General features: G+C 36.5%; 1 protein-coding gene across 14 annotated transcripts in view; it reads left to right on the top strand.

Annotated features, from left to right (window-relative positions):
- Positions 1-25,441, top strand: part of ank1a (ankyrin 1, erythrocytic a) — a 157,675-nt gene that overhangs the window by 35,871 nt on the left and 96,363 nt on the right. For 11 of the 14 annotated variants that reach the window (XM_039661689.2, XM_039661687.2, XM_089129823.1 and 8 more), the window contains exon 2: positions 6,052-6,144. The exons of 1 other annotated variant lie outside the window; for it this stretch is intronic. In XM_039661689.2, the coding sequence (XP_039517623.2) occupies positions 6,052-6,144 (93 nt within the window). Of the gene's footprint in view, positions 1-6,051; positions 6,145-18,543; positions 18,701-25,441 lie in introns of those variants that run through there. 2 more of the 14 variants (XM_089129834.1, XM_089129829.1) reach the window with 2 other exon arrangements.

Here is a 25,441-nt window from a genome sequence, read left to right as displayed (position 1 = left end):
ATGTGACGCATAAACATTTGCTTTGTTGGTATAAATAGTGTTTAGGATTTTTGACTTGAGTTAAAAGCAGTTAATTTAGATAACCATTGTAAAGTAATCTCTTAAATGTTTGAATATCTAAAGGCAGATGGGAACGGTTTTCCCGGCTTCTCTCTGCCTGTTTGTGAGCTTGCTGTGCCTCGGTACTGTTTGCTGATGCAGTAAGTCTGCAAGGAGCTGGCAGCTTCCACTACTGAATTATTCATTAGGGAGAAATCTGTTGAGTCCCTCCCCCATCATCTTATTATAAGCTCTTTCAGTAGTATTCACTCTGCGGACAATGTACAGAACGCACAAATCTCTACTGTACTTTCTCTTATACAGTGGAAGTACAATATAAGGTTCATTTTCTGCTGCGGTAAAAAATGCTGGGTTGTTTCAACCCAACTTTGGGTCAAATATAGGGCTGCAACGATTCGTCGACGTTGTCGACAAAAATCGATAATAGAAATAGTCGACAATGAATTTCATTGTCGAATTGTCGCCAAACAAGTTTTTTTTTTCCGACCGAGCACATTCGCTTCTCTGCTGAGCGATAACATACAGAAATGGCAGTGTCCAACGCAGCAGCTGCACATACCAAAACATCTAAAGTTTGAGAGCATTTTAGCCTGGATAGCCTACGGTGAATAAAAAGGTTACCTGTATCATGCAAAGCTGTCCTTGCTATCACGGCAGCACCTCGGTGATGCACGAACATTTAAAAAGAAAGCACGTCGGACAGTTGAATAAAACGGAGTTTGACTCGCCTCGGTAACATTTAGCCTACTGTATTTTCCGCACTATAGGGCGAATTTAAAAGCCTTTAATCTTCTCAAAAAAACGACAGTGTGCCTTATAATTCGGATCTTCTTATATATGGACCAATTAGTTAACAACGCCCCGCGTTATTAAATTCGCCCGCGAGCTCGTGTCCATCTTATGCCCACTTTGTCACACGGCCAGTTCAACCTCATATAAATCAGGTTATGTGTGTCTCCCGCTCACGAGCGCTCACTCTTAACAGACACACTGTCCCCGACGCTACTCGCGCGTCACAGAACCTTCATAAAGCGCTCCCCGTTCATAGTAACCGGGTCGTCTCACTCTCATTCATAACAGCCAGCAATATATCCCGCCGCAGTCAGGCTGCGAAAGTTACGTGCACGCCCCAGCGCGCTCACACTAATAAACGCCTCACCAGCTCCGGCGCCGCGCACTACATTCCCTTTAGCACATCTAGTTGATGCATAACGCAAAGTCGCAAACCCAGTCAAACGTGTGACTGCAGTATCTTATGCGCCTCATAATCCGGTGCGCCCTATATATGAAAAATGTTCTAAAATTGGTCATTCATTGAAGGTGCGCCTTAAAGTGTGGAAAATAGGGCAATTATCAGTGGTGGAATGTAACGAAGTACAAATACATCGTTACTTTACTTAAGTACATTTTTCACGTATCTTTACTTTACTTAAGTAGAATAAATAGTGCATACTTTTTACTTTTACTTCGTTACATTTTGCAGCAATTATTATACTTTCTACTCCACTACATTTCTACAACTTCTGTTACATTTTCGTTACATTTTCGGATCAGTTTTTCCCCTGTCAAAACGTAATCTGACTGTCCGTTGTCTCACCAGTGACGTTTGGTTGCCATAGATACATCAACTAAATGCGTCTCACACGCAGTGTGTTTATCATGCAACTCATACGCGAAAATTTGTTTTTACGTGCATAGGAAACACACCCTGTGTAATATACGTTTGGTTAGGATTATGGCAAGCCAAGAGGTTCAGAAGAATTACACCATAAATGAATCGCGTTTACTGCCAAACATAGTTATTAACATATAGTAAGGATAAGCATGATATTGCCTAATTGCAAGCTTGTTTCAGAAATGGTGACTTTTTTCCATCATTATTGAACATCATTATAGGAGTAGGTTATTAGGTTGAATGAGTTAGAATTAAATGTTTTATTAATCATTAGAAAATAGACATTAAGATAATAAATTGTTATGCAAGTACTTTTACTTTTAATACTTAAAGTACATTTAAAATAAAGTACTTTTTACTTTTTACTTAAGTATGGTTGTCATTGTGTTACTTCTACTTTTACTAAAGTAAATATTTACCTGGGTATTTGTACTTTTACTTAAGTACTGAGATTCAGTACTTCCTCCATCACTGGCAATTATAATAGGTATTGACATGTTTCTGTAGCGGCGCAGCGCTATAATAGCGCATGTGATTCGTGTACAGAACTGCATTGGGGAAATGATTTATGAAGTCTGTGTTTCAGTGTTACTGGCAGTCTATAAGAGAAAGAGGGCTATTGTTACTGTTCTCTGCAGAACAGATGTTGCTGACTCCGTTTCTCTCTCCTGAAATAGCTCACATGATGGTTATAGTCCCTGTCTGGACTCTGGACACGTTTTTTTTTTTTTTTTTAAGACGAATTTTCATGATTTTATGGAGGCAACTGAAAGTAAGCCATGTGTCAGGTGGATTTCCAAAGAGTGTAAATCCTGCAGCCTTTCGGTGCGTTGAACATGTTTGAACAGTCCGATATGTCCGATTCTTCTGACTCGACTTGAGCAGAATAAAAGATAAAAATGGTTTTGTTTCACAATTGTAACGATGTAAACTTTATAATTATTCGGACTTTAAAACATGCAATTGTGAGTTTATATTTTACAATTCTTACTTTTTTTTCTCAAAATTGTTTAACGTTAACTCACAATTGCAAGTTAAGTCCAAATTGTGAGATTAAATTACCTTATTTTTTTTATTCCGTGGCGAAAACAAGCTTCCATACTTTGGGGCTACCTGGATTTTGAGATATTAAAACTACCTAGAAATGTAGGGCTGTCAAACGATTAATCGCGATTAATCACATTCAAAATAAAAGTTTGTGTTTACATAATATATGTGGGTGCACTGTGTGTAATTATTTTGTCTATATATAAATACACCCACACGCATGTATATTTAAGAAAGTAAAATAAAATATTTATATATAATATAAATCTATTTACAGTATATACATCTTAAATATATACAAGCATGTGTAAAAAATAATGATACCACAGTGCACCCACATATATTATGTAAACACAAACTTTTATTTTGGATGCGATTAATCGTTTGACAGCCCTACTAGAAACATAGCTTTGATAAAGCAATGCTAAGGACAAAAATGATGATTACCGTACTGTTTTTTCGAGTAATTGAAGTAATCGAATGTAGAAAATGCCCTTACTCTTGCTAAACTATTTGTATCCTACACAATATTTGAATGAAAATCCGCCACCCTCTTTTATCATCACCAGCTTAAACTCTCACGTTCTGTTCTCTCGTTGACCTTATCAGCTGACTGTGACTGTCCTTCGCCACAGTCTGCAGCGTAAGAGATTTTGTGTTTTTTTTTCGAGTGACTTCTGTTGGGAAACTTGTTGTGTGTGAGTGTGTTGCATATTGAATATTTTGTGATAGAAAAGCCTGAAGGCGAGGGATGGTGGCGTGCGTCACTCAGCAGATAAACATATTGTTCCTAAAAGTTATGAATGTGTCATAGAAGACAGCTTTAGGCTCAGCAGAAATTAAACATGCACTTTTTGAGTGGTTAAAGGCATTAGAAACATCAACATAATCATAAAATAAGGAAATGTCACTCTATACCTAACTCTTTTCACATAGTGTCACTCTGTTATAACTAAACAGTTAGTTTACCGAAGTGTACTCACCTGATTTTATAGTGTTTTTGGTACTTATCCTTACTGGGGTCATTTGTAGGGTTGGGTATCGTTTGAATTTGAACGATTCTGATTCCGATTCCGATTCCTTGTTTCGATTCCGGTTCCTAACGATTCTCGATTTCGATTCTTTTAAGAGGCAGGGTCAAAAAAGTTTAGCTAACCTTGCTAACCAACGGTCTTTCTGAAGGAAATACTCCTTCGGTCACAAATACTTGTCACAAATTTTGCATTTTGCCGAGATTTCGTTAATTTTTAGAAAAGTGAAGCCACCCCAGACAGCAAACTGACATTGAATTAACGTGGAAACGACGTCTCTCATGACATTGAAACAACGTTGATTTTGCTCATCGAATTAACGTTGAACCAACGTCAGACGCGGCATTCTTCAAAGCTAAATGAAAATCGAAAATTGGTTTGCTTTCATAACGTTGAAACAACGCGTTGATTTTCCGTTAGTTTTGAAAGAATGACGCGTCTGACGTTGGTTCAACGTTAATTCGATGAGCAAAACAATGTCAGATCAACGTTGTTTCGATGTCATATTTCCACGTTGATTCAATGTCAGTTTGCTATCTGGGACACTTTGGACCGCCGACGTAAGCTACTCATGTTCGACTCGCGCGGTTATGCCAACACTTCCGGTAGACGCTTCTTCGTTGGTGTTGTTCAGCGGTTTCTTCTTCCGCTCGGCGGACTGTGAATATCGAAACTGGGAATTGAAATTTTAACTTTTGAACGATTCCGGGAAAAACTAAAAGTTAGTCCCGATTCTAATCGATACTCGATTCTCGATACCCAACCCTAGTCATTTGTGACTGAAATGACTTCCATGTTTTGCATCATTCAAACATGAAGTTCGCTTGACAGAACGTTTCAAACTGAGGACTCGAACATTTGCTGGTGCAAGGAAAAAAAGTCAGTTTGCCAACGTTTCTGTTATAGGACTGAGAATATTTACAGTGCTTAGCATACGTGAATACACCCATGCAAAAATTGACTAAAAAGAGGAATAAAAAAATCATCTTTTGGAAAGTTATTTTAATGCCTTAAAGGGATAGTTCACTTTGAATTTATTTTTTGGTATGTTTTAGCTTATCTCAAGGGCATCCAAGTTGTAGGTGTCTTTGTTTTCACAGTAGTTTCAATTTTGATATTTTTAGGTCAAACCGTTCTTGTCTGTCAGTCATATAATGGAGGTCTATGGTCACCACCTCAAAGAGCATGCACAGAGAAGTCCTGTGTAACTGACAGACAAGAACGGTTTGACCTGAAAATATCAAAATTGAAAATACTGCGGAAACAAAGACACCTACATCTTGGATGCCCTTGAGGTAAGCTAAAACATACCAAAAATTAATTTCAAACTGAACTATCCCTTTAATGAACTCTCATGTGCATTGCGCAACAACACTTTAATCAAACCAAAGGTGAAGTTGGCTCAGATGCAGATGGCGAGTCTTTTTCTCCTTGAAAAAGCGTATTGTGCAGCTCTTACGTGCAACAACACCTTAATCAAACCAATACATTTGAAAACCGTTCTTGTCTGTCAGTCATATAATGGAAGTCTATGGTCACCACCTCAAAGAGCATGCACAGAGAAGTCCAAATTAAACATGATTTAATGACTCGTAAATGTAAGTACACATTGATGGCCTAAGACACGAAATTAACCTTTTGTGTGAGAAAACGAACAGTATTTATATCGTTTTTAACCACAGCCACGTCCAAGTGATCTGAGAGCCTGGGCGCTTCGGTCACGGAAGTGATCTCTCGTGGGTGATAGAGTAACAAATCAGCAGAATCTATCAATTAGAGTAACAAATCAACAATCCCTTCATTTTTGATTTCAAGCCGTCAGGAATCTGGAGTATCGAACACGAACAGTGACCCGTAAACCGAGGTACGTACCGAAACAGGTCCGTTACACCCCTAGTAGGAAGATGATTATTATATGTATGGATTAAAACACAAGTGAGATCTCAAAAGGATTTTTTTTTTTTAAAAACGTGGATTTGTTTGTGCCTTTTTGTCCTCCTCCACTTTCCCGCCTCTCTTTTTGGTGTATGTCTGCCTTTTCTCGTCATGTGAACTGACTGATTCAAACGTAGGCTCTTTTGTTTTTTTTATTCATGTTAAGATATAGTTGGGACTCTTTTCTCTCTTTTGTCCAGCTCTGTGTCTCTCTGTCGCTGTATCTGTCTCTCGCTCTCTGTTTTTACCTCAAGAGTGTGAAGATTTAATGGCTTCTTGTGTTTATGTCGTGTGTCCTTTTAGGCCCACGTCGTTCATCGCTGGCTAATCGATCAGGACAATAGTGTGAGCTCTGAGCTGCCGGATGGCCAGGGAGTGTGGCACTATGAGGAAACAGTAAATATCTGCAACATATATCTAAATTTTTATTCTATATATATACATATACATATTGTATATGGCGCTATCTGTCACTAGATATGCTTCTGTCATTGTTGTTAGTGTTTTTTTTTTGGTGTAGTGGTTCTAATTTCATCCGCATTTTTTTTTCCTTGTGAATTTGATTTTGATGTAAAATGCAGTTTAACAAAACTTGAGAGTTTCGTATTACTGTGTGGTGTTTCTGTTTTTACGTAACGGTAGATGTGGTAGTGGTCTGGACAAGTTTTTTTGTTGGTTTATTTGTTTTTCTATCAGTTTCACCTGAGATTGTTGTGGTTGCGTTCAGACTTTTTGTGATGTGTGGATTATTTTTGCGTTTATTAGTGTACTCACACAGCATATAAAAAGAGTCCACGGGCAAAAGAATTATAATACTAAATACCAATACATCAGGTTAGTTACAGTACATAAACACTATGGGTAAAATACAATAAGACCTAAAGTAAAATGAACCTATTTTACCTGTGGCTTCTTATTAAGTGTAATTTTCACATGTTTTGATGTGTTACTCACAAAAACGTTCTTGTATCCGGACACCTATGCATGCACTGACGATATTCACATTATCCATATCTTTCCATGTCGTGACGTGAGAGCTGAATCTGAGTGGTGAGTGAGGTTCAGTCGGTTTCATCTGTGTTTTGTTTCACATCTGTGCTTGTGTTGTGATAGTGCTCATTTCATAGTGTGTGTGCTGTGTTGTGGATTTGATGTTTAGTGTAGTGTTAGTGTTTCTGTTTACTCAATGCTTTGACTGTCTTTGACTCAGGTAAGTCTCCAGTTTTTTATTTATTGATCTGAATTAAAGTCAGATTTCCAAGTCATCTTCTTGAATAGTTTTGGGATGGGCAACGATTAATCGCGATTAATCGCATCCAAAATAAAAGTTTGTGTTTACATAATATACAGTATGTCTGTGTGGTGTGTATAATTAATTTGTATATATAAATACACACACATTAATGTATATATTTAAGAAATATTTGCATGTATATACTTTATGTATATTTATACATAATTAATATTATATATAAATATAAGTATTTGATATATTAATAATACATTTTCATTAAATATATACATGCATGTGTGGGTATTTATATATACAAATTAATTATACACACGACACACACATATATTATGTAAACACATACTTTTATTTTGGATGCGATTAATCGCGATTAATCGTTGCCCATCCCTAGGATGTCGAGAGTGGGGTAAGATGTGTCACTGTGGGTAAGTTGTGTCAGGGCACATTTTGCTGTCAAGTAACTGCACATTCACAAAGTGTCCGATATAATAATACCGCTGCCTGTGATTGAGATGAGCACAAGAAAAGTGATACGTTGTTTTTTTTTTTGGATGTCAAAGCAGTTTTTAATTATTATTTGAAATGTGAATGTTTATATATTCTCCATTTCTTTCTTTTTTTTTTTTTGAAAAGTGGCTGCATGTTATTGACTCTTATTTCTAATTTCAGTTGATAACAGACATCCTGAAACATATTTAGGTGTGGCACATCTTACCCCACTGTTGCTCTATATCAAAAGCCCTAATTTATCTATCCAAACAAGCACAATACACAATATGTAGAAGAATATGACACTTTCTTTAGAGGCTGAAAGATGTCTACACTGGAAGTCAGCAACAACACAAGAAGGTCATGCCCATTATTATCACCAAATCTGTTGTGATATGAGACATAACATTTATGTTAGATTGTTTTTTTCATCAACATCAAATATTACTGGATAAAATGTATATGAATGAATTATGGGAAGCGTACTGTATATCTTCCTGAAACTTTTTTTAAAGTTTCTTAATTTTTTTTTTTTAAAAGTGCAAATATTCCATGCGGTATGTCAAATAATAATTCGGTGCATGCATACAACATAATAATAATAAATAATATTTCAAATAGTTGGATAGCATACTGTAGCACATGACATCATCTCACAAGTGCTTCAAGTCAACTACATGCTTAAAGGAGTAGTTCACTTTTTAAAAAAAATTGCTGATAATTTACTCACCCCCATGTCATCCAAGATGTCCATGTCTGTCTTTCTTCAGTCGAAAAGAAATTAAGGTTTTTGGTGAAAACAATCCAGGATTTTTTCCATATAATGGACTTTAATGGGGATCAAACGGTTCAAACGCTTCTCATTTGGACCTTGAACCATTTGGACCCCATTAAAGTCCATTATATGGAGAAAATCATCAAAAACCTTAATTTCTTTTCGACTGAAGAAAGAAAGACATGGACATCTTGGATGACACGGAGGTGAGTAAATTATCAGCAAAGGTTTTTTTTTTAAAGTGAACTCCTTTAAAGTTGCACTCCAAGTTATTTTAGTTTGGGTGAGTTAGTTACTTTGAATTATAGTTATTTTAAGCCTTTATTAAAATACCTTATGACTGATGCATCAACGGTAGTTTCTGGCCTTCTAAATTAAAGTTCATATTTCATTTTCTTACCATATTTCTAACCAATATTTTTAGCAATTATTGTGTATTATGCGTAAAAATTCCACCAAAGGCCATGCAATAAATAAATAAATATAAAGTAGGACACATTTTACTGTAGCTGAGTTTAGTCTTAAGCTCACAGCGTTGATTCGACGTTGGTCACTTCCAGTGTAGACATGTTTAAGGTCTGTACAAATATTATTCTGTCCTTAATTAACCATTTGACCATGTGTGTCTACATGTGTGTGTGTTTATTTGGTCAGATATTTTTCCTAATAAGATTTAGAAGTCAGCATTACATTTCAAGTTCTTTGATATGTACTATCTCGTGTCACATTTATCAAGCAATGTCATGTTTTCTTGCTCTCATGTCTCAAAAATGAATTTCCTCAATGGATAGTTATGTTTTATTTAATGTTCATGTTACATACTGTGTGCAATGTATAAGAGGTTATTCTTTTAGCCAAATGAAATGCTTTGTTGGATAGGAACAGGCCATAGAAAATATGAAAAGGGCTGTGATAGATTAAGTTATATATTCAATCCCTAGAGCTGCCCAACAAGAGTTTTAAATTACAAAATGGGGGTTTTCATGCACTTTTTAAAAGTGTACTCATTCAATACAATTGAGTGCAGATCTTCTTTTTTGAAACCAAAAGGGTCGAAACCAAAAGTCAAAAACCTCACATATCACTGAATTATATGATTATACTATTTAAACACTGTTGTGTTTAATGTTCCCCTCAAGAACAACAACAAAAAAAATCCTTAATATAGAAGATATGTTTCAATGATAAATGAAACCCGTATTGCATATATAATGGCAAAATATACTTCTTCAGGTTTGGCAGGCAGTGTTCATACTGTCACACTAACTGCTAACAAAACGGAGCATCAATTTGTTTGATTCTTGATTCTAGATTGATTCTTTGATTCAAGTTGTTCTGTTGAAAACTGAATGCAGTGTTGTAGTCGAGACCACCTCACTCGAGTCCGAGTTGACACCGAGACCATAGAGAGTCGAGTCCGAGACCAGAGACGGTCGAGTCCGAGTCGAGACCGAGTCCATAGAGAGTCGAGTCCGAGTCGAGACCGAGACCAGTGAGGGTTGATTACCTAATTTACTTTTATTTATTTAGAGAAATACTTTTTTTTTTTTTTTAACTGAATTTACTTAGAGTTTAAAAAATATGATCAGTTTTGGGTAAAAAGGCCACATAGTAGGTGGTGTTAAAAGTAATTTTATTACAATTTGTCATGCGCAGTTGCGCACTAGAAAATCACCAATCACTGGGCGTGTCAATCAATTTAAAGACATATTTTATTAACATACATTAATAATCATGAAAAATATTTTGAATTGAACTCGAGTGGACTCGGGAATAATTCCGAGTCCTAAAAAAAAAAATCTTCGAGTACGAGTCAATTCCGAGTCCAAATGGACACGAGTCCATGACAAGACCAAGACCATTAAAATATGGTCTCGAGACCGAGTCCGAGACGAGTCCGAGTCTCGAGTACTACAACACTGACTGAATGCATGAACTGACTATATTGTGTGGTCCAAGCCAAACATATACGCATTAATCATCCTTGTTTGTCCTGAAACAAGATTGTTTTTTTGCGGTACGGTTTGAGGTTAGTGGCTGGAACAACATTATTATCCACCATAATTCTTTCTGATTTTAGAGGTTGGATGCGTTTTCTGTTAGGTTAAAGGGATAGTTCACTTTGAAATTAATTTTTGATATGTTTTAGCTTACCTCAAGGGCATCCAAGATGTTGGTGTCTTTGTTTCCGCAGTATTTTCAATTTTGATATTTTTAGGTCAGTCATATAATGGAGGTCTATGGTCACCACCTCAAAGAGCATGCACAGAGAAGTCCAGATTAAACATGATTTAATGACTCCTAAATGTAAGTACACATTGATGGCCTAAGACACGAAACGAGCGGTTTGTGTGAGAAAACGAACAGCATTTACATCTTTTTTAGTCACAAAGCGCACGCGCCCTCAGATCACTTGGACGTGGCTGTGGTTACAAGAGGTAAAAACGATATAAATACTGTTCGTTTTCTCACACAAACCGCTCGTTTTACGAGTCATTAAATCATGTTTAATCTGGACTTCTCTGTGCGTGCTCTTTGAGGTGGTGACCATAGACCTCCATTATATGACTGACCTAAAAATATCAAAGTTGAAAATACTGCGGAAACAAAGACACCAACATCTTGGATGCCCTTGAGGTAAGATAAAACATACCAAAAATTAATTGCAAAGTGAACTATCCCTTTAAGGCGATGGGTTGGGGCTATAATTGATTGATGGGAACACTGTGCCAGGGATAAGAAAGGACGGTGATCAAGAGATCCATGTCCTACTTAAAATACAACGTCAAGGGATCTAGATCAAGGAAGTTAGCCATGTCTTGATCAGGAAGACAATGCTGCAGTCTTTAACACCTCAGTGTTTAATTCTGGTCTTGACTAGGCCCCATTTGTCTCACAAGGACTGGGTGTTGACTCGCCGGATACTTGGCAGGTGCAGGCTTGGCTCTCAGCCTGGCTTGCTTCTGAAGCACCTCTCATTATGTTTGTTTGTGTGTTGGTTGCTTTTATTCTGCAGAATCTCTCCCGGAGTATCCTAGTTAATAACGTTGTGGCTGTAGTCCAGTGTTGGATTGCGTGTCTATATTTCTATACAAGATTGAAGGACCAAGGAGGATGCCTTCTTGACTAGGGTTGGGTATCGTTTGAATTTGAACGATTCTGATTCCGATTCCTTGTTTCGATTCCGGTTCCTAACGATTCTCGATTCCGATTCTTTTAAGAGGCAGGGTCAAAAAAGTTTAACTAACCAACGGCCTTTCTGAAGGAAATACTCCTTCTGTAAAAATACTCCTTTTGTCACAAATTTTGCATTTTGCCGAGATTTTTTTTTTTTTTTAGAAAAGTGACACACTTTGGATCGCCGACGTAAGGTACTCATGTTCGACTCGCGTGGTTATGCCAACACTTCCGGTAGATGCTTCTTCGTTGGTGTTGTTCAGCGGTTTTTTCTTTACTTTTTTTTACAAACTTTTTTTTTTTTTTTAATATTGAAACCCGAAATTTTCGAAAAAAAGGAATCGAAATTTTTACTTTTGAACGATTACGGGAAAAACGAAAAGTTAGTCCCGGTTCCAATCGATACTCGATTCTCGATACCCAACCCTATTCTTGACTTACCATTTTTAGCCTTGCTTACCTTCATGTTGACCCATTCCTCATCTGAAGCCTTTATTCTCTTGCAGTTGAAGACCATGTTCAGAATTTTTCTCTCATACCCTCTAAAGAGATGGATCAAGATTTGACTTTCAAGACTGGGGCAAGTGCACTCTATTTCCAACTTTCTTGTCAGCTTAATCTTTGTGGCAAACCCTTCATGATTCCAGTTCTTGGTTAGATTCTGCTGTATAATTGTCTTTAAGAAACAGAATATGGATATTGGATGGGATGGACAGGTATAAGAGGCCATTTATGTCAAGCTGGAGTAAACAGAGTTGTTTACTATCCTGCAGAGTTAACTCAAAACCTCAATCGAGGTAATAAAGGTCTTCAGGATTACTAGAAACTTTGTGTTGGGGCAAGTTGGAGATAAACTCAAGAACTAGGATTGTACACCACTGGATGAGTAGATCAGCAGCTGAAAAGGACAGTCAACTGATGATAACATGACGGTGGAATACAGAAAACAGTTGTGAAGCATCACTCTCTGCCAGTCACCTAAAAGATGCAAGGAAAACATAAAGGTAAGGTTTTCAAGACATCGGCTACTAAATATGCTTGCTTTTTGCAACTACGAAGACATCGCACAATTCCAAAGAGGATTAAACCGGGATTAACTCTTACTTCACGTTCCACCTAAGCTCCTGGTGTAAGGTAGCTTGACTCCACCCTCCTACGTACTTCATTTTCCTTCAGTACTACGTCTGGGATTGTGCTGTATTCTCCGGTCAATTTTTTACCAGGCCAATCAGCGAACGATGACGTTGATGTCATGCGCATACGTCATGACCAAACGTTAGCGATTGGTTATGGCAGATCCAGAGTGACTCCAATAGTTTTAAACTTTACAGGACGTGCCTACAAGGAAATTAACACTTGTAAATTGAGCGAAGCCAGACTCTATGTACAAATGAAATGTAGTAGTTCACTTTTAAATAATATACTGAGAGTTTACTCACCCCCATGTCATCCAAGATGTCCATGTCATTCTTTCTTCAGTCGAAAAGAAATTAAGGTTTTTGATGAAAACATTCCAGCATATAATGGACTTCAATGGGAACCAAACGGTTCAAGGTCCAAAAGACAGATTCAGAGCAAACTGCAAACTGTTCAAAGGGCTTTAAATGATTCCAGACGATGAATAAGGGTCTTATCAAGCGAAACGATCGCTCATTTAATAAATAAATAAAAAAGTTTAAGTTTTATAAGCTCAAATGCTCGACATGTTTTGTTCTGTGATGAGCGTTCGTGACTCTCCTGTTCGAACTCGTTCATCAAAACGAACAAATCTTTTTTCGTGTCATTTGGTTCATTCAACGAACAAAATGAACGAGTTGACTCTGGAAAAGATTTGTTCATTTTGATGAACGAGTTCGAACAGGAGAGTCACGAACGCGCATCACAGAACAGAGCAAAGCGAGCGTTTGTGCTTATAAAACTTAAACTTTGTCGTTATTTTTTTTTTTAAATGAGCAATCATTTCGCTTGATAAGACCCTTTTTCATCGACTGGTGTCGTTTAAAGCCCTTTGAAGCTGCACTGAAACTCTCATTTGGACCTTCAACCGTTTGGACCCCATTGAAGTCCATTATATGGAGAAAATCCTGGAATGTTTTCATCAAAAACCTTAATTTCTTTTTGACTGAAGAAAGAAAGACGTGGACATCTTGGATGACACGGGGGTGAGTAAATTATCATTATTTTTTGAAAAGTGAACTACTGAATAAAGATGAGGTAACTGCCCCAGATGAGCTGTTGTAGATTATTTTCTGAGAGTGTGGATGGTATGTGGGATGCACATGACAGACCGTTGTCCAGTGTGGTGCCAAGGTTCTTGGCTTTATGTGGGGAAATGACTGTGTTGTCTATGACGAGGACTTGGCGAGGATGTTTCTTGGCTGGGATGTAGAGCAGTGTAGTTTTCAGTAAATTCCACTTCAGAGGATGGGCATTTCTCCATGCACAAATACTTCCAGGCATTTCCAGGTGGTATCTTTACTAAGCAATTTGGTATGAAGTCAGAATAGTACCAATCTTTGTGGAACACGAATGGGTAGTTAGTTGGTGTGGTGATCAAACAGATCCTGTTGATGATATCTGGTGTATTCGGTTCTAAGACGCAGGGTAAATAAGAGGGTTTGCAGTATTGAATGCTGTTGATAGATATAGTAGAATACATCCCTGGTGTACTTCGGTCATGCTTCTGGGTGCTTTTAGATTAAATGAAAACAAAACATTAGGACAATGCAACATTGCACCAGCTATGCACAATAGTAGCACAGAATAATAACAGGCTCATTGACTGATGCTTAAGTCCTTTTTACCAATGATTTGCCATTAGAGCCCGGCCGATAAAGGATTTTAAAGGGCCAACACCGATACAAATATTTTTGGGTTTTAAAATCCGATATTCCGATATATCGGCCGATATATATATATATTTTTATTTCTTATTAAAAAAATATTTTTTACTATTTTTTATTTTATTTTTTTTTATTAAAAAACATTTCCCTAACATTAGTTATTTGTAGTTATTTATGAGTTTTATAATTAGGTAGTTATTTGTGAGTTTTATAAGGCCGATATTTTTTTTTTATTAAATATTGTTGGATTTCACACACGTGTAAAAGAAAAGCTAACTTTTCTGCACAAGATACGTTTGATACTTTTTCTCTATGTCTAAATGTTCACTCCTCGCAAGTATAACTTACATTTTACAATGCAGGGACTGTAACTAGAGACATGCTAGTTATAAATACAGTAATCATTACTTTATTTAGGCAGAAAAAGTTCATCGTGGTTTCCAAGCTCATTAATGTTAACGTTAGCGGTCTTCCACTGATGATAGTGGCATTAGCTAGCTTTGTGGTTAGCTAGTCTATGATGAGCCATAATTTAGCAATAGATAACATCATACTGCAAATTGTAAAACATACATTTTCAATTTAACAGGCCAAGGAGAGATGATTAAAGCGTGTTTCGTCCGTTTTTATTTTATTTTTTAAATATTCATTTATCGGCCATTATAACTGCCCATACCGATATTATGGAAAATGCCTAATATCGGCCGATATATCGGTCTGGCTCTATTTGCCATTAGCATTTACTTAGTAACACGTAATTTAAGCAACAAAGGATATTAATGTTTACAGTTCTAAATATTATTAGACATGTTTTTGTGTCTTTAAGAAGTGTTTCAATAGAATGTTTTCCTCACTGTAACTAAAAATGAAAATGATAATTTACTTCAACGGCCAAGGTAAATAATTCAGTTAGATTTTCACCAAACCTTCTCGTAGACCCCCAGAACACTTTAGATATATGACACGTGTTGCATTGGATCATTCTGTGACACTTTTATCTTTTTTTATGACTTAATTTCCATTTTAGGGTGAACAATCCCTTTAATTGCAACAACAACACGCTCTCAAACACAAGTAGTCCAGTTATAAGATTGACCCTTAAATTTTGGCATTGATAGTTTAAAGTTAAAATAGCAATCACATTAGTTAAGATCACATTAGCGAAATTTAGGTGTACGAAAGATGTATAAAGCACAGCTCACACTGAAGTCACATGGCCAACTTGAACCCGTTGAGAAATGCACAATCCCAATCGTGTGGATTCTTACTGAAATGACTGGATTTTGAACATGGAAATTTGCAAAACAACGGTAAATCTGCACCGGTGTAAAAATCTATATGTGTATATATCCAATCCATAGTGTATAATAAATATGATTTTGTCATAAAAACACACTGCACAACAGAAATAACTCAGTCGTGATCACTTTAGAGAAATGTCATGCATGAATAAAAAAAAAAAAACGTCCATTGTCTAATCAATAGTGTAAAGTTGTATGAACCAAAACTTACACAGAAGTCACTTTCAAACCAAACTGAAATGACTGGATTTTGCCCTTTGCCATTTGTAAGGGCTCTACTTTAACAGTGCAAGGTGCACTTAGGGCGTCTCCGAATCCACTTTTACTAATTTAACGACGGGAAAAATGTTCGTCGCGACAGGCTTATGGTCTAAAAGGGTTGTCCCTATTCTCTTAATGAGTAATGGGTGTCTTTTGGGCTTTAGTTGCGTTAAACCAATCAGAGTCTCATCTACCATTCCCTTTAAATGCCAGTTGCGCTCGCGCTATGGCAAATTTGCTATTTACATGACGGAATTTGATAGTGGAAAAAAAGACTGAACGCGTCTCGCTAACGGCGAGGTAAAAGTGTGCAAGCAGATCATCGGGACAAGCCGGATCTTTATGTACACAATAATCATCTTTTAAAAATTCTGGCTTGTTTGTGTGCTGTTGTGCGTCCCTGTGTGTTTAATAAGCACGTTGTGGACCCGCTAGGCACACATTACTAACGCGCTCTCAACAAAATAAGAAAAATTGTGCCTTTGACTTTAGACCAGGTTTCAGTCAGCCAATGGCTCAGTCCATTTTTTTTTCCAAAAAATTAGCAACGCGCCAACAATGTGCCTAAACACACCTCGGTTTCAGACCAGCAGCCCATGGGCGCACAAATGGGCGCAAATGCATGTGCTAGTTAAAGCTACACTGTGTAACTCTTTTAGTTTATTCTTAGCTAAAAACACTTAGTTCTTTCAAAAAATATATGTGTTCATTAATGTATATTTACTTCATTCAAGTAATAAAGTATTCTCGTGAGTGTATAATATGCCATTGAAAATACGCCATGTTGACCCTCCATCTTGAATGTACATTAGCCAAGAGGGACATACCCGTTAATTCAAGCTTCGCCTTTCGCGTTTACGTTTGAGTTAACACTCATGGACGAGATCGAACTGGAAGCCATGTTAATCGAAAAACGAAACGAAATCAGAATTGAGAGGAACAGAACTAATATTCACTGGATGGTCATATACCTTTTCATCGTTAGATGGGGGTAAAAATCACACAGTGTAGCTTTAAACAATGATGACTGCGTCAGTGTAAGATACACTCTTAGAAAAAAGAGTTCATTGGGGTTCTATATATGAAGCATAGGGTTCTTTACTCAACTCCAAAGAACCTTTCATGCTAAAAAAAGAAAGAACCCTTTTGGCACATTTATAGGCTATTATTCATTCATATATTACATAATTCTGCAACATTTTGTAGTTGTAATTCATTTATTGTTTATTAAACTGTTTATTAAACATTTTAATCATGCTGATTTTTGGAGGAGAAAAACTGAAATGGCACTCTTCGTGTGATATTGATTAACTACATAAAATGATATAAATATATTAGGGCTGTCAAACGATTCATCGCGATTAATCGCGTCCAAAATAAAAGTTTGTGTTTTCATAATATATGTGGGTGCACTGTGTATAATTATTATGTATATATAAATACACATGCATGTATATTTAAGAAAAAAATATTATTTAAATATAAAATATTTATATTTATTTATAATATAAATTATATATAAAGCTATATACAGTATGTACATGAAAATATTTCTTAAATATATACAAGCATGTGTGTGTATTTATATATAATACACAGTGCACCCACATATATTGTAAACACAAACTTTTATTTTGGATGCGATTAATCGCGATTAATCGTTTGACAGCCCTAAAATATATACGTTTTCTAACCCCCATATCTTGAATTTTGTTGATCATTCACATGCATTCATAAATACATTTTAGGGTCTTGATGTTTGTCAATAATCCGGAAAGGACAAAACAAATGATAATGAATGAACCCAAAAGGTTCCATATAGAACCTTTTTCCTGAAGGGTTCTTATTATTGTACCCTTAAAAAGAATACTGTTAGGTGAGAACCTAACATTTAGAACCTTTTAGGTGTTCCAAATACGTAGCGCTGATAGAACCTTTTAAGGTTCCATATAGAACATTTCCTTCTAAGAGTGTAGGGCCCTAAATGTGACCTCACCTTTATTTCTTGAAAGAATCATAGTCGAGTACTCGTGAGTGACCTCAAAGGACCTTGTGATTCATTGCCATTGCAATAAACTCCCCAGAAAGGGAATCACTATGGCAATCCCATTTTAATTGATAACCTCAGTTCTAGATGTACTTTCTCCCCGTCCACTTCTGCAACACATATTTATTTGGGTGCACACCGTTGGCATAGATGTGCTTTTCCCAGCATGGGCTGAGGAGAGAGAAGACGGTGGGGCCTTTTCAGGCTGGGAGTGACGGATCTTTTATTGAAAGAGACTGGGCCCCCCTCATACACACACACACACACACACACACACACACCATGCCCTCCCCATCTGTGTCTGGGCCATTGTCACTAGGCTTGGTACTCCTGAAGTACCCCCCACCCCTCCCCTCCAAGGGTCTTTGTCACTGTAAGTCCCTCTGCAGACCGAAACAGTGCCAAATCTCAGATACACACACACACATAATGTGTCCTTTTCCCTATAGCTCATTCAGAAAGGCCCTTTGCTTGTCAGAATGCATCGAGCAGGTCTGTGCAGATCGAGAACGCTCTACCGAATGGAAAAATGGGGAGAGAGACTTATGCCATTATCTAGTTTTGGCTAGTAGTGTGTGTGTGTGTGTGTGTGTCGATATTGACAGCATTCCTCTGGAGATAAACCCTCTGGCCTCAAAGCCCCCAGCCCCACCCATCCCCTCACAAGTGTAAGTGTATGTGTGTGTGTGTGCAGGGGGAAAGGGGCAGTGCCCGGACCCCTACACCCAGATAGTGTAACAGGAAAGCAGTGAGGCAAAGACGTAGAGAGGGTGCACTGGGATGCCAATGAACACCATCATTTTTAGAGTAAGTACAACTTTCCTAAAGATTCCTTCATCTACTTTGTTGTTGTTTTTAGATTCTCAAATTGGTGTATCTTTGCCCCAAAATACTTCACTGTTGTCCATGGAGGCATGTAGCTTTTGAACCCCAAACTATTATTAAAACTATTTTTGCACAAATTATTTTACATTGCAGAGAGAGAGAGACAGGGGAATCTGCATTGTTTCAAAATGTTCTATAAAGTAAGTTAAAAAGATGCTTCGTGTCGTAACATGAAATTGAACTGGACAGCAATACAAGTCATTTATAAGCTCCTAAATATGGCAATTGCACATTTTATATTGTATACATGATGTGCAAAGGATAATATTTACATATTGTGCACAGAATATGCATGGGACTAAAAATAAAGAGAAAGGATACAACTTTTCACATTTATACATGAGAAGAAAAAACGGTTAAAAGGTGTTTATGGATACTTTCAAATTGTGAATTTAAGATTGTGGCACGAACAGAAACTCTTTTGCACTTGGTTTATACATTGATGCAGGGTTCAGTCAAAGTCTCACTTTCATCTTTACATAAATGACTGGAAATCTCACATTAGATTCACTCTGATGCAAATTTAACTTGTTCCCAAAACTTTGGACACTTAAAATGTATTTTAAAATATCAAATTAAGTGGCATCTGCAAACAAATTATTTTAATCAAATGATGTCAAGGTGATTTTAGGGCATGTAAGTTTCCAGCAGAGGAAAGCAATGGTGTACTTCATCTCGAAGCAGTCTATTTAATATAAAATTATTAATAAAAACGATATTATTGTTCTTTAAAACTAATGCAATGCAATTCACAGACTTTTAGATGTACTGTAGCTTAAAGGAGTAGTTCACTTTTAAAAAAACTTTTGCTGATAATTTACTCGCCCTAATGTCATCCAAGATGTCCACGTCTTTCTTTCTTCAGTCGAAAAGAAATGAAGGTTTTTGATGAAAACATTCCAGGATTTTCTCCATATAATGGACTTCAATGGGAACCAAACAGTTCAAGATGTCCAAAATACAGTTTCAGTGCAGCTTCAAAGGGCTTTAAACGACACCAGATGATGAATAAGGGTCTTATCAAGTGAAACCATCGGTCATTTAAAAAATAAGATAAAATAAAAAAGTTTAAGTTTTATTAGCACAAATGCTCTGTTCTGTGATGCGCGTTCGTGACTCTCCTGTTCGAACTCGTTCATCAAAATGAACAAATCTTTTTTCGAGTCATGACTTGAAGGGTCCTAGATAAGACCCTTATTCATCGTCTGGTGTCGTTTAAAGCCCTTTGAAGCTGCACTGAAACTCTCTTTTGGACCTTGAACCGTTTGGTTCCCATTGAAGTCCATTATATGGAGAAAATCCTGGAATGTTTTCATCAAAAACCTTCATTTCTTTTCGACTGAAGACAGAAAGACATGGACATCTTGGATGACATGGGGGTGAGTAAATTATCAGCAAAAGTTTTTTTTTAAAGTGAACTACTACTTTAAATATACAAATTACACTTTAAATACACTTTAAAGGCCATTTACACGACCTACACCTAAAAACAGAAAACTTTTAATGCGTTTTGGCCGTTCATTTGCACGACAGCAGCGTTTTGGGGGCCTGACAATGCAAATGTTTTCGAAAATGATACCACTATCCTCTCAGTGTAAACTACAAAAACACAAATTTGTGAAAACGGTGACGTCATGCGCATGTGTATTACGCGTTCAGCCTATAGATGCATAGTCTTTCTTGACTAAGCTACATCGCCACCTACTGGCCTGGCAGCAGAAAACAGTGTTTTTAATCGTCTTCGTGGATCCGTTTAACGGGAATGTATTGACAAAGTTGTCGTCTGAACTCGAAAAAACCCAAAAGAAAACCTTTTCTGTTTTTATACATCGTTGTCATGTAAACATACCTTTAATGTGTCCTTGTTACACTGCAATTACACAGATATGTACTGAGCAATATTAATTAACATCAGGGGTTTGGTTTAGTGTTAGTTGCTTGAAATTATGCATACAGTAATTAACTGTTACAGTCTTGACATTGTAAATACATAAAAACACTACACTCTAAAAAATGCTGGGTTGTCAAATATGGACAAACCCCAATGTTGGGTTAAAATGTCATTTAAAATGTTAACCCAACTTTCACTTTCAATGGTACATTTTTCAATTAAATTTTTGGTCCCACTTTATATTAAGTGGCTTTAAGTACCATGTACTTACATTGAAATTAATAATTTGATACAAAGGAATTATTGTGTACACACATGCTTTTACATTGTACTTATATTTAAAAAATACCAGCATGTAATTACAGCCGTAATTAATTTATGTAATTACATTACATCTGTAATTACACAGCTGACCCATCCCTTACACTTAAATCTACCCTTAAACTTACCCATACCACCACACCTGTCCCTAACCTTACCTGTATCCCACCTCAACAGCACCAAAAGTGATTTACAAGACAAAATGAGCACAATAAGTACATTGTACTTATTTTTAAATGTAAGTACATAGTACTTAAAGCCACTTAATATAAAGTGGGACCAAATTTTTAACCCAACTTTTGGGTTTGTCCATATTTGACCCAAATTTGGGTTGAAACAACCCAGCATTGTTTTTAGAGTGTAGTTACAAGGACACATTAAAATAAAGTGTAACTAAAATGGGACAAAGCCATCCAGCCCACTATCGCTTCAAATGTATTTATACTTTATTTGTTTCTGCTAATCATAATTCATGGTCTCTTTTTTAATTTATCATTCAATTTCAAACATGTTGATAAAATAGTAGTTATCTGTAGCATGAATTGTCAGTGAAACAAGTCTTATGTTACCCATGCACACATAATAATACACTCCGGGTTGTTTTAACCCAACTTTGGGTCAAATATGAACAAACCCAGCCATTGGGTTAAAATATGTTATTACATTTTTAACCCAACGTTTGGGTTTGTCCATATTTGACCCAAAGTTAGGTTAAAACAATTGAGCATTTGTAGAGTGTACACTCAAAAAAAAAAATAAAAAATGCTGGGTTGTTTTAACTAAATTTGGGTCAAATATGGACAAACCCAGCTGTTGGGTTACATTTTTAAATGGCATTTTTAACCCAACGTTTGGGTTTGTCCATATTTGACCCAAAGTTAGGTTAAAACAATTGAGCATTTTTAGAGTGTACACTCAAAAAAAAAAACTAAATTTGTTTTAACTAAATTTGGGTCAAATATGGACAAACCCACTCATTGGGTTAAATTTTTTAATTACATTTTTAACCCAATGTTTAGGTTTGTCCATATTTGACCCAAAGTTGGGCTAAAACAACCCAGCATTTTTAGAGTTTGTATTTATACTTTATTTGTTTCTGCTAATCATAATTCATGGTCTCATTTTTAATTTATCATTCAATTTCAAACATGTTGATAAAATAGTAGTTATCTGTAGCATGAATTGTCAGTGAAACAAGTCTTTATCCATGCACACATAATAATACACTCCGGGTTGTTTTAACCCTGGGTCAAATATGAACAAACCCAGCCATTGGGTTAAAAAATCTTATTACATTTTTAACCCAACGTTTGGGTTTGTCCATATTTGACCCAAAGTTAGGTTAAAACAATTGAGCATTTTTAGAGCGTACACTCAAAAAAAAACTAAATTTGGGGTCAAATATGGACCAAACTAAACGTTGGATTAAAAATGTAACCCAACAGCTGGGTTTGTCCATATTTGACCCAATATTGGGTTAAACCATCCCAGCATTTTTCAGAGTGTAGTTATTACTCAGTTGGTATGAGTGTTTTTATGTTGTGTGAGTGAATGCTTTTTACAGGAGATGCACGTAAAGACTGATAGTTTAGCTGTCCACAACAATGCACAAAATCCAAAACACACATTTATGTGATGGTGTGATAAGGCATCTGAACATCCGATGTGGAGAAGGAAGAAGCAAGAGAAGGCATCGATTTTAAAGCGAAAGAGTTCATGCTCTCAGTCTTGCAAGATTTAAGTATATATTACTAATACACCAATACAGCAATGCAATTTTATGGATCCTCGTGCATGGGAAATGCGCATCACCACCTGTTCTCGCTGCTCCTTATTTTGGCGGATTGCATTAATTTGTGTGTGTTTCTCTCAGTAGAGGGGATTTAAAGACCCGCTCCGTCTCTCTCTCGGATGCAGTCATAAACACACACACTGCAGTGTTGCGTCTCAGTGATGATGTCATCCTGTCTGCTGCAGTACTCTTGATCTTAGAGAGAGGGGGGAAAGCTGGGGTGGGTGCTAACATGCTCATTTATTCTTTTCCCTAAAATTATTATAGGTTTTATTAGCTATATTAACGTTGGCATTTGCCTTTTGTAAGGTAATTACAGCATTGCATTGAAAGCTCATAATCATAATCATAATGAAGAATCAACAGGACTGCGTTGCTCTAATAAATGGCCATTTATTTTGCTTCTAAAATCATGCTTTCATAACAGTACTTGTTAGGATGCATTGTCCAAGAAAACCATGCAGAATCATGCAATATTGATAACCTATCCATGTGGAGGTTTAGATTTCGGTGGACATTCATTCTTTATTTATGCTTTATTTCACTGAGGGAATTTACATTTTGAACACAGCATCTTTTGCTGCGTTTGGTTTGTTGGAGAGTTTGGCAACCCAGAGGCAAAGTATTAGGTGTGGTCTACAGTACATGAATGCCCTTATCAGCTGCAAACACACTCATATACAGCGATTGCACTTTTTGCATACATTCTCCTTAAATGGTTACTCAATGGCAGTCTTAAAAATGCATTGAAATGACTAAAAACAAAAAGACTGGAGGACGAAAACATCAAGATTTGAATCATCTCAATTATTGAGATGTCACTCTTCCTACACTCTAAAAATGCTGGGTTGTTTTAACCCAACTTTAGGTCAAATATGGACAAACCCAAACATTGGGTTAAAAATGTAATTTAAAAATGTAACCCAGTGGCTGGGTTTGTCTATATTTGACCCAAAGTTGGGTTAAAACAACCCAGCAAGTTTTAGAGTACTGCTAAAAGTGTTTTTAGCAGTAACCCACAAAAAACAACCAACTTATATACCAACCTATGACTTTAATCAAATAAGCAAAAACTGTTTAATTTATAGTGATTTTCAGATTAAATCAGACTAGGTTTTTTTTTATTTCAGATTTGAAATAGACTTTTTACGGATGGCATGATGCTGTCTCTTTTGTTTTGTCTGCACTCTAAAAAAAATATTGGGTTGTTTCAACCCAATTTTGGGTCAAATATAGACAAACTCAAACATTGGGTTAAAAATGTAATTTAAAAATGTAACCCAGTGGCTGGGTTTGTCCATATTTGACCCAAAGTTGGGTTAAAACAACCCAGCAAGTTTTAGAGTACTGCTAAAAGTGTTTTTAGCAGTAACCCACAAAAAACAACCAACTTATATACCAACCTATGACTTTAATCAAATAAGCAAAAACTGTTTAATTTATAGTGATTTTCAGATTAAATCAGACTAGGTTTTTTTTTATTTCAGATTTGAAATAGACTTTTTACGGATGGCATGATGCTGTCTCTTTTGTTTTGTCTGCACTCTAAAAAAAATATTGGGTTGTTTCAACCCAATTTTGGGTCAAAATATAGACAAACTCAAACATTGGGTTAAAAATGTAATTTAAAAATGTAACCCAATGGCTGGGTTTGTCCATATTTGACCCAAAATTGGGTTGAAACAACTCAGCATTTTTTAGAGTGTGTTCAAAATAGCATGTGGTGTTAGGACAGACAACTGTAAAAATCATATGTAAAAAGTCAAATAAAATGTAGAGCCAACGTTACAGTGGTTTTGCGTCCATGCATGCGTTTTGTGCCAATATTTCCTTTAAGCACAGCTATGTGTGACTGTGATAATTCAGAATTCTTACAAAGTCAGAGCGTGCCGACGTTATCTCTGCTGCTTTAAATATTTTTCCCATGTAAACATGCACTAGACAGACGTCTGAGCGACTCGCGGAGAGATGGGGGAGAGAAATGGTGCTCCTAATTCTTGGGAGGTCACCGAGTCATCCCCATGCCAACTCACACTTTGTTGTTCTGCATGTGTGCCGTGTCTCCATGTACTTGTCAAGGATGTTTGATGAGCGAGAGTAGCCCTGCTGCGAGGGAAGGTACACACTCTCACACATTCCGATTGTCATCACCACAGCAACGACGGAACCGATACAATGTACTTAAACTGATTCCAAAGAACATCCCAGTTTCAAGGACGTGTTGATTTGTGGAAATCTGTTCATATGCACTTAAAGGAGTAGTTCACTTTTGAAAAATATCAGCATCAGCAAAAAACTTTCACCCCAATGTCATCCAAGATGTCCATGTCTTTCTTTCTTCAGTCGAAAAGAAATTAAGGTTTTTGATGAAAACATTCCAGCATTTTTCTCCATATAATGAACTTTAATGGGAACCAAACGGTTCAAGGTGCAAATGAGAGTTTCAGTGCAAAGGGCTTTAAACGACACCAGAATCTAATTTTTTTTGTTCGTTGAATGAACCAAATGATTAAAAAAAAAAGATTTGTTCATTTTGATGAACGAGTTTAAACAGGAGAGTCACGAACGCGCATCACAGAACAGTGCAAGGCTAGCATTTGTGCTTATAAAACTTAAACCTTTTTATTTAGTTTTGAAATGAGCGATCGTTTCGCTAGAT

This window comes from Pimephales promelas, chromosome 4 (genome assembly GCF_988280905.1).
Source record: "Pimephales promelas chromosome 4, fPimPro1.hap1.1, whole genome shotgun sequence".
In the NCBI taxonomy this organism is placed as follows: domain Eukaryota; kingdom Metazoa; phylum Chordata; class Actinopteri; order Cypriniformes; family Leuciscidae; genus Pimephales; species Pimephales promelas.
This window is presented reverse-complemented; position numbering and strand designations above follow the sequence as displayed.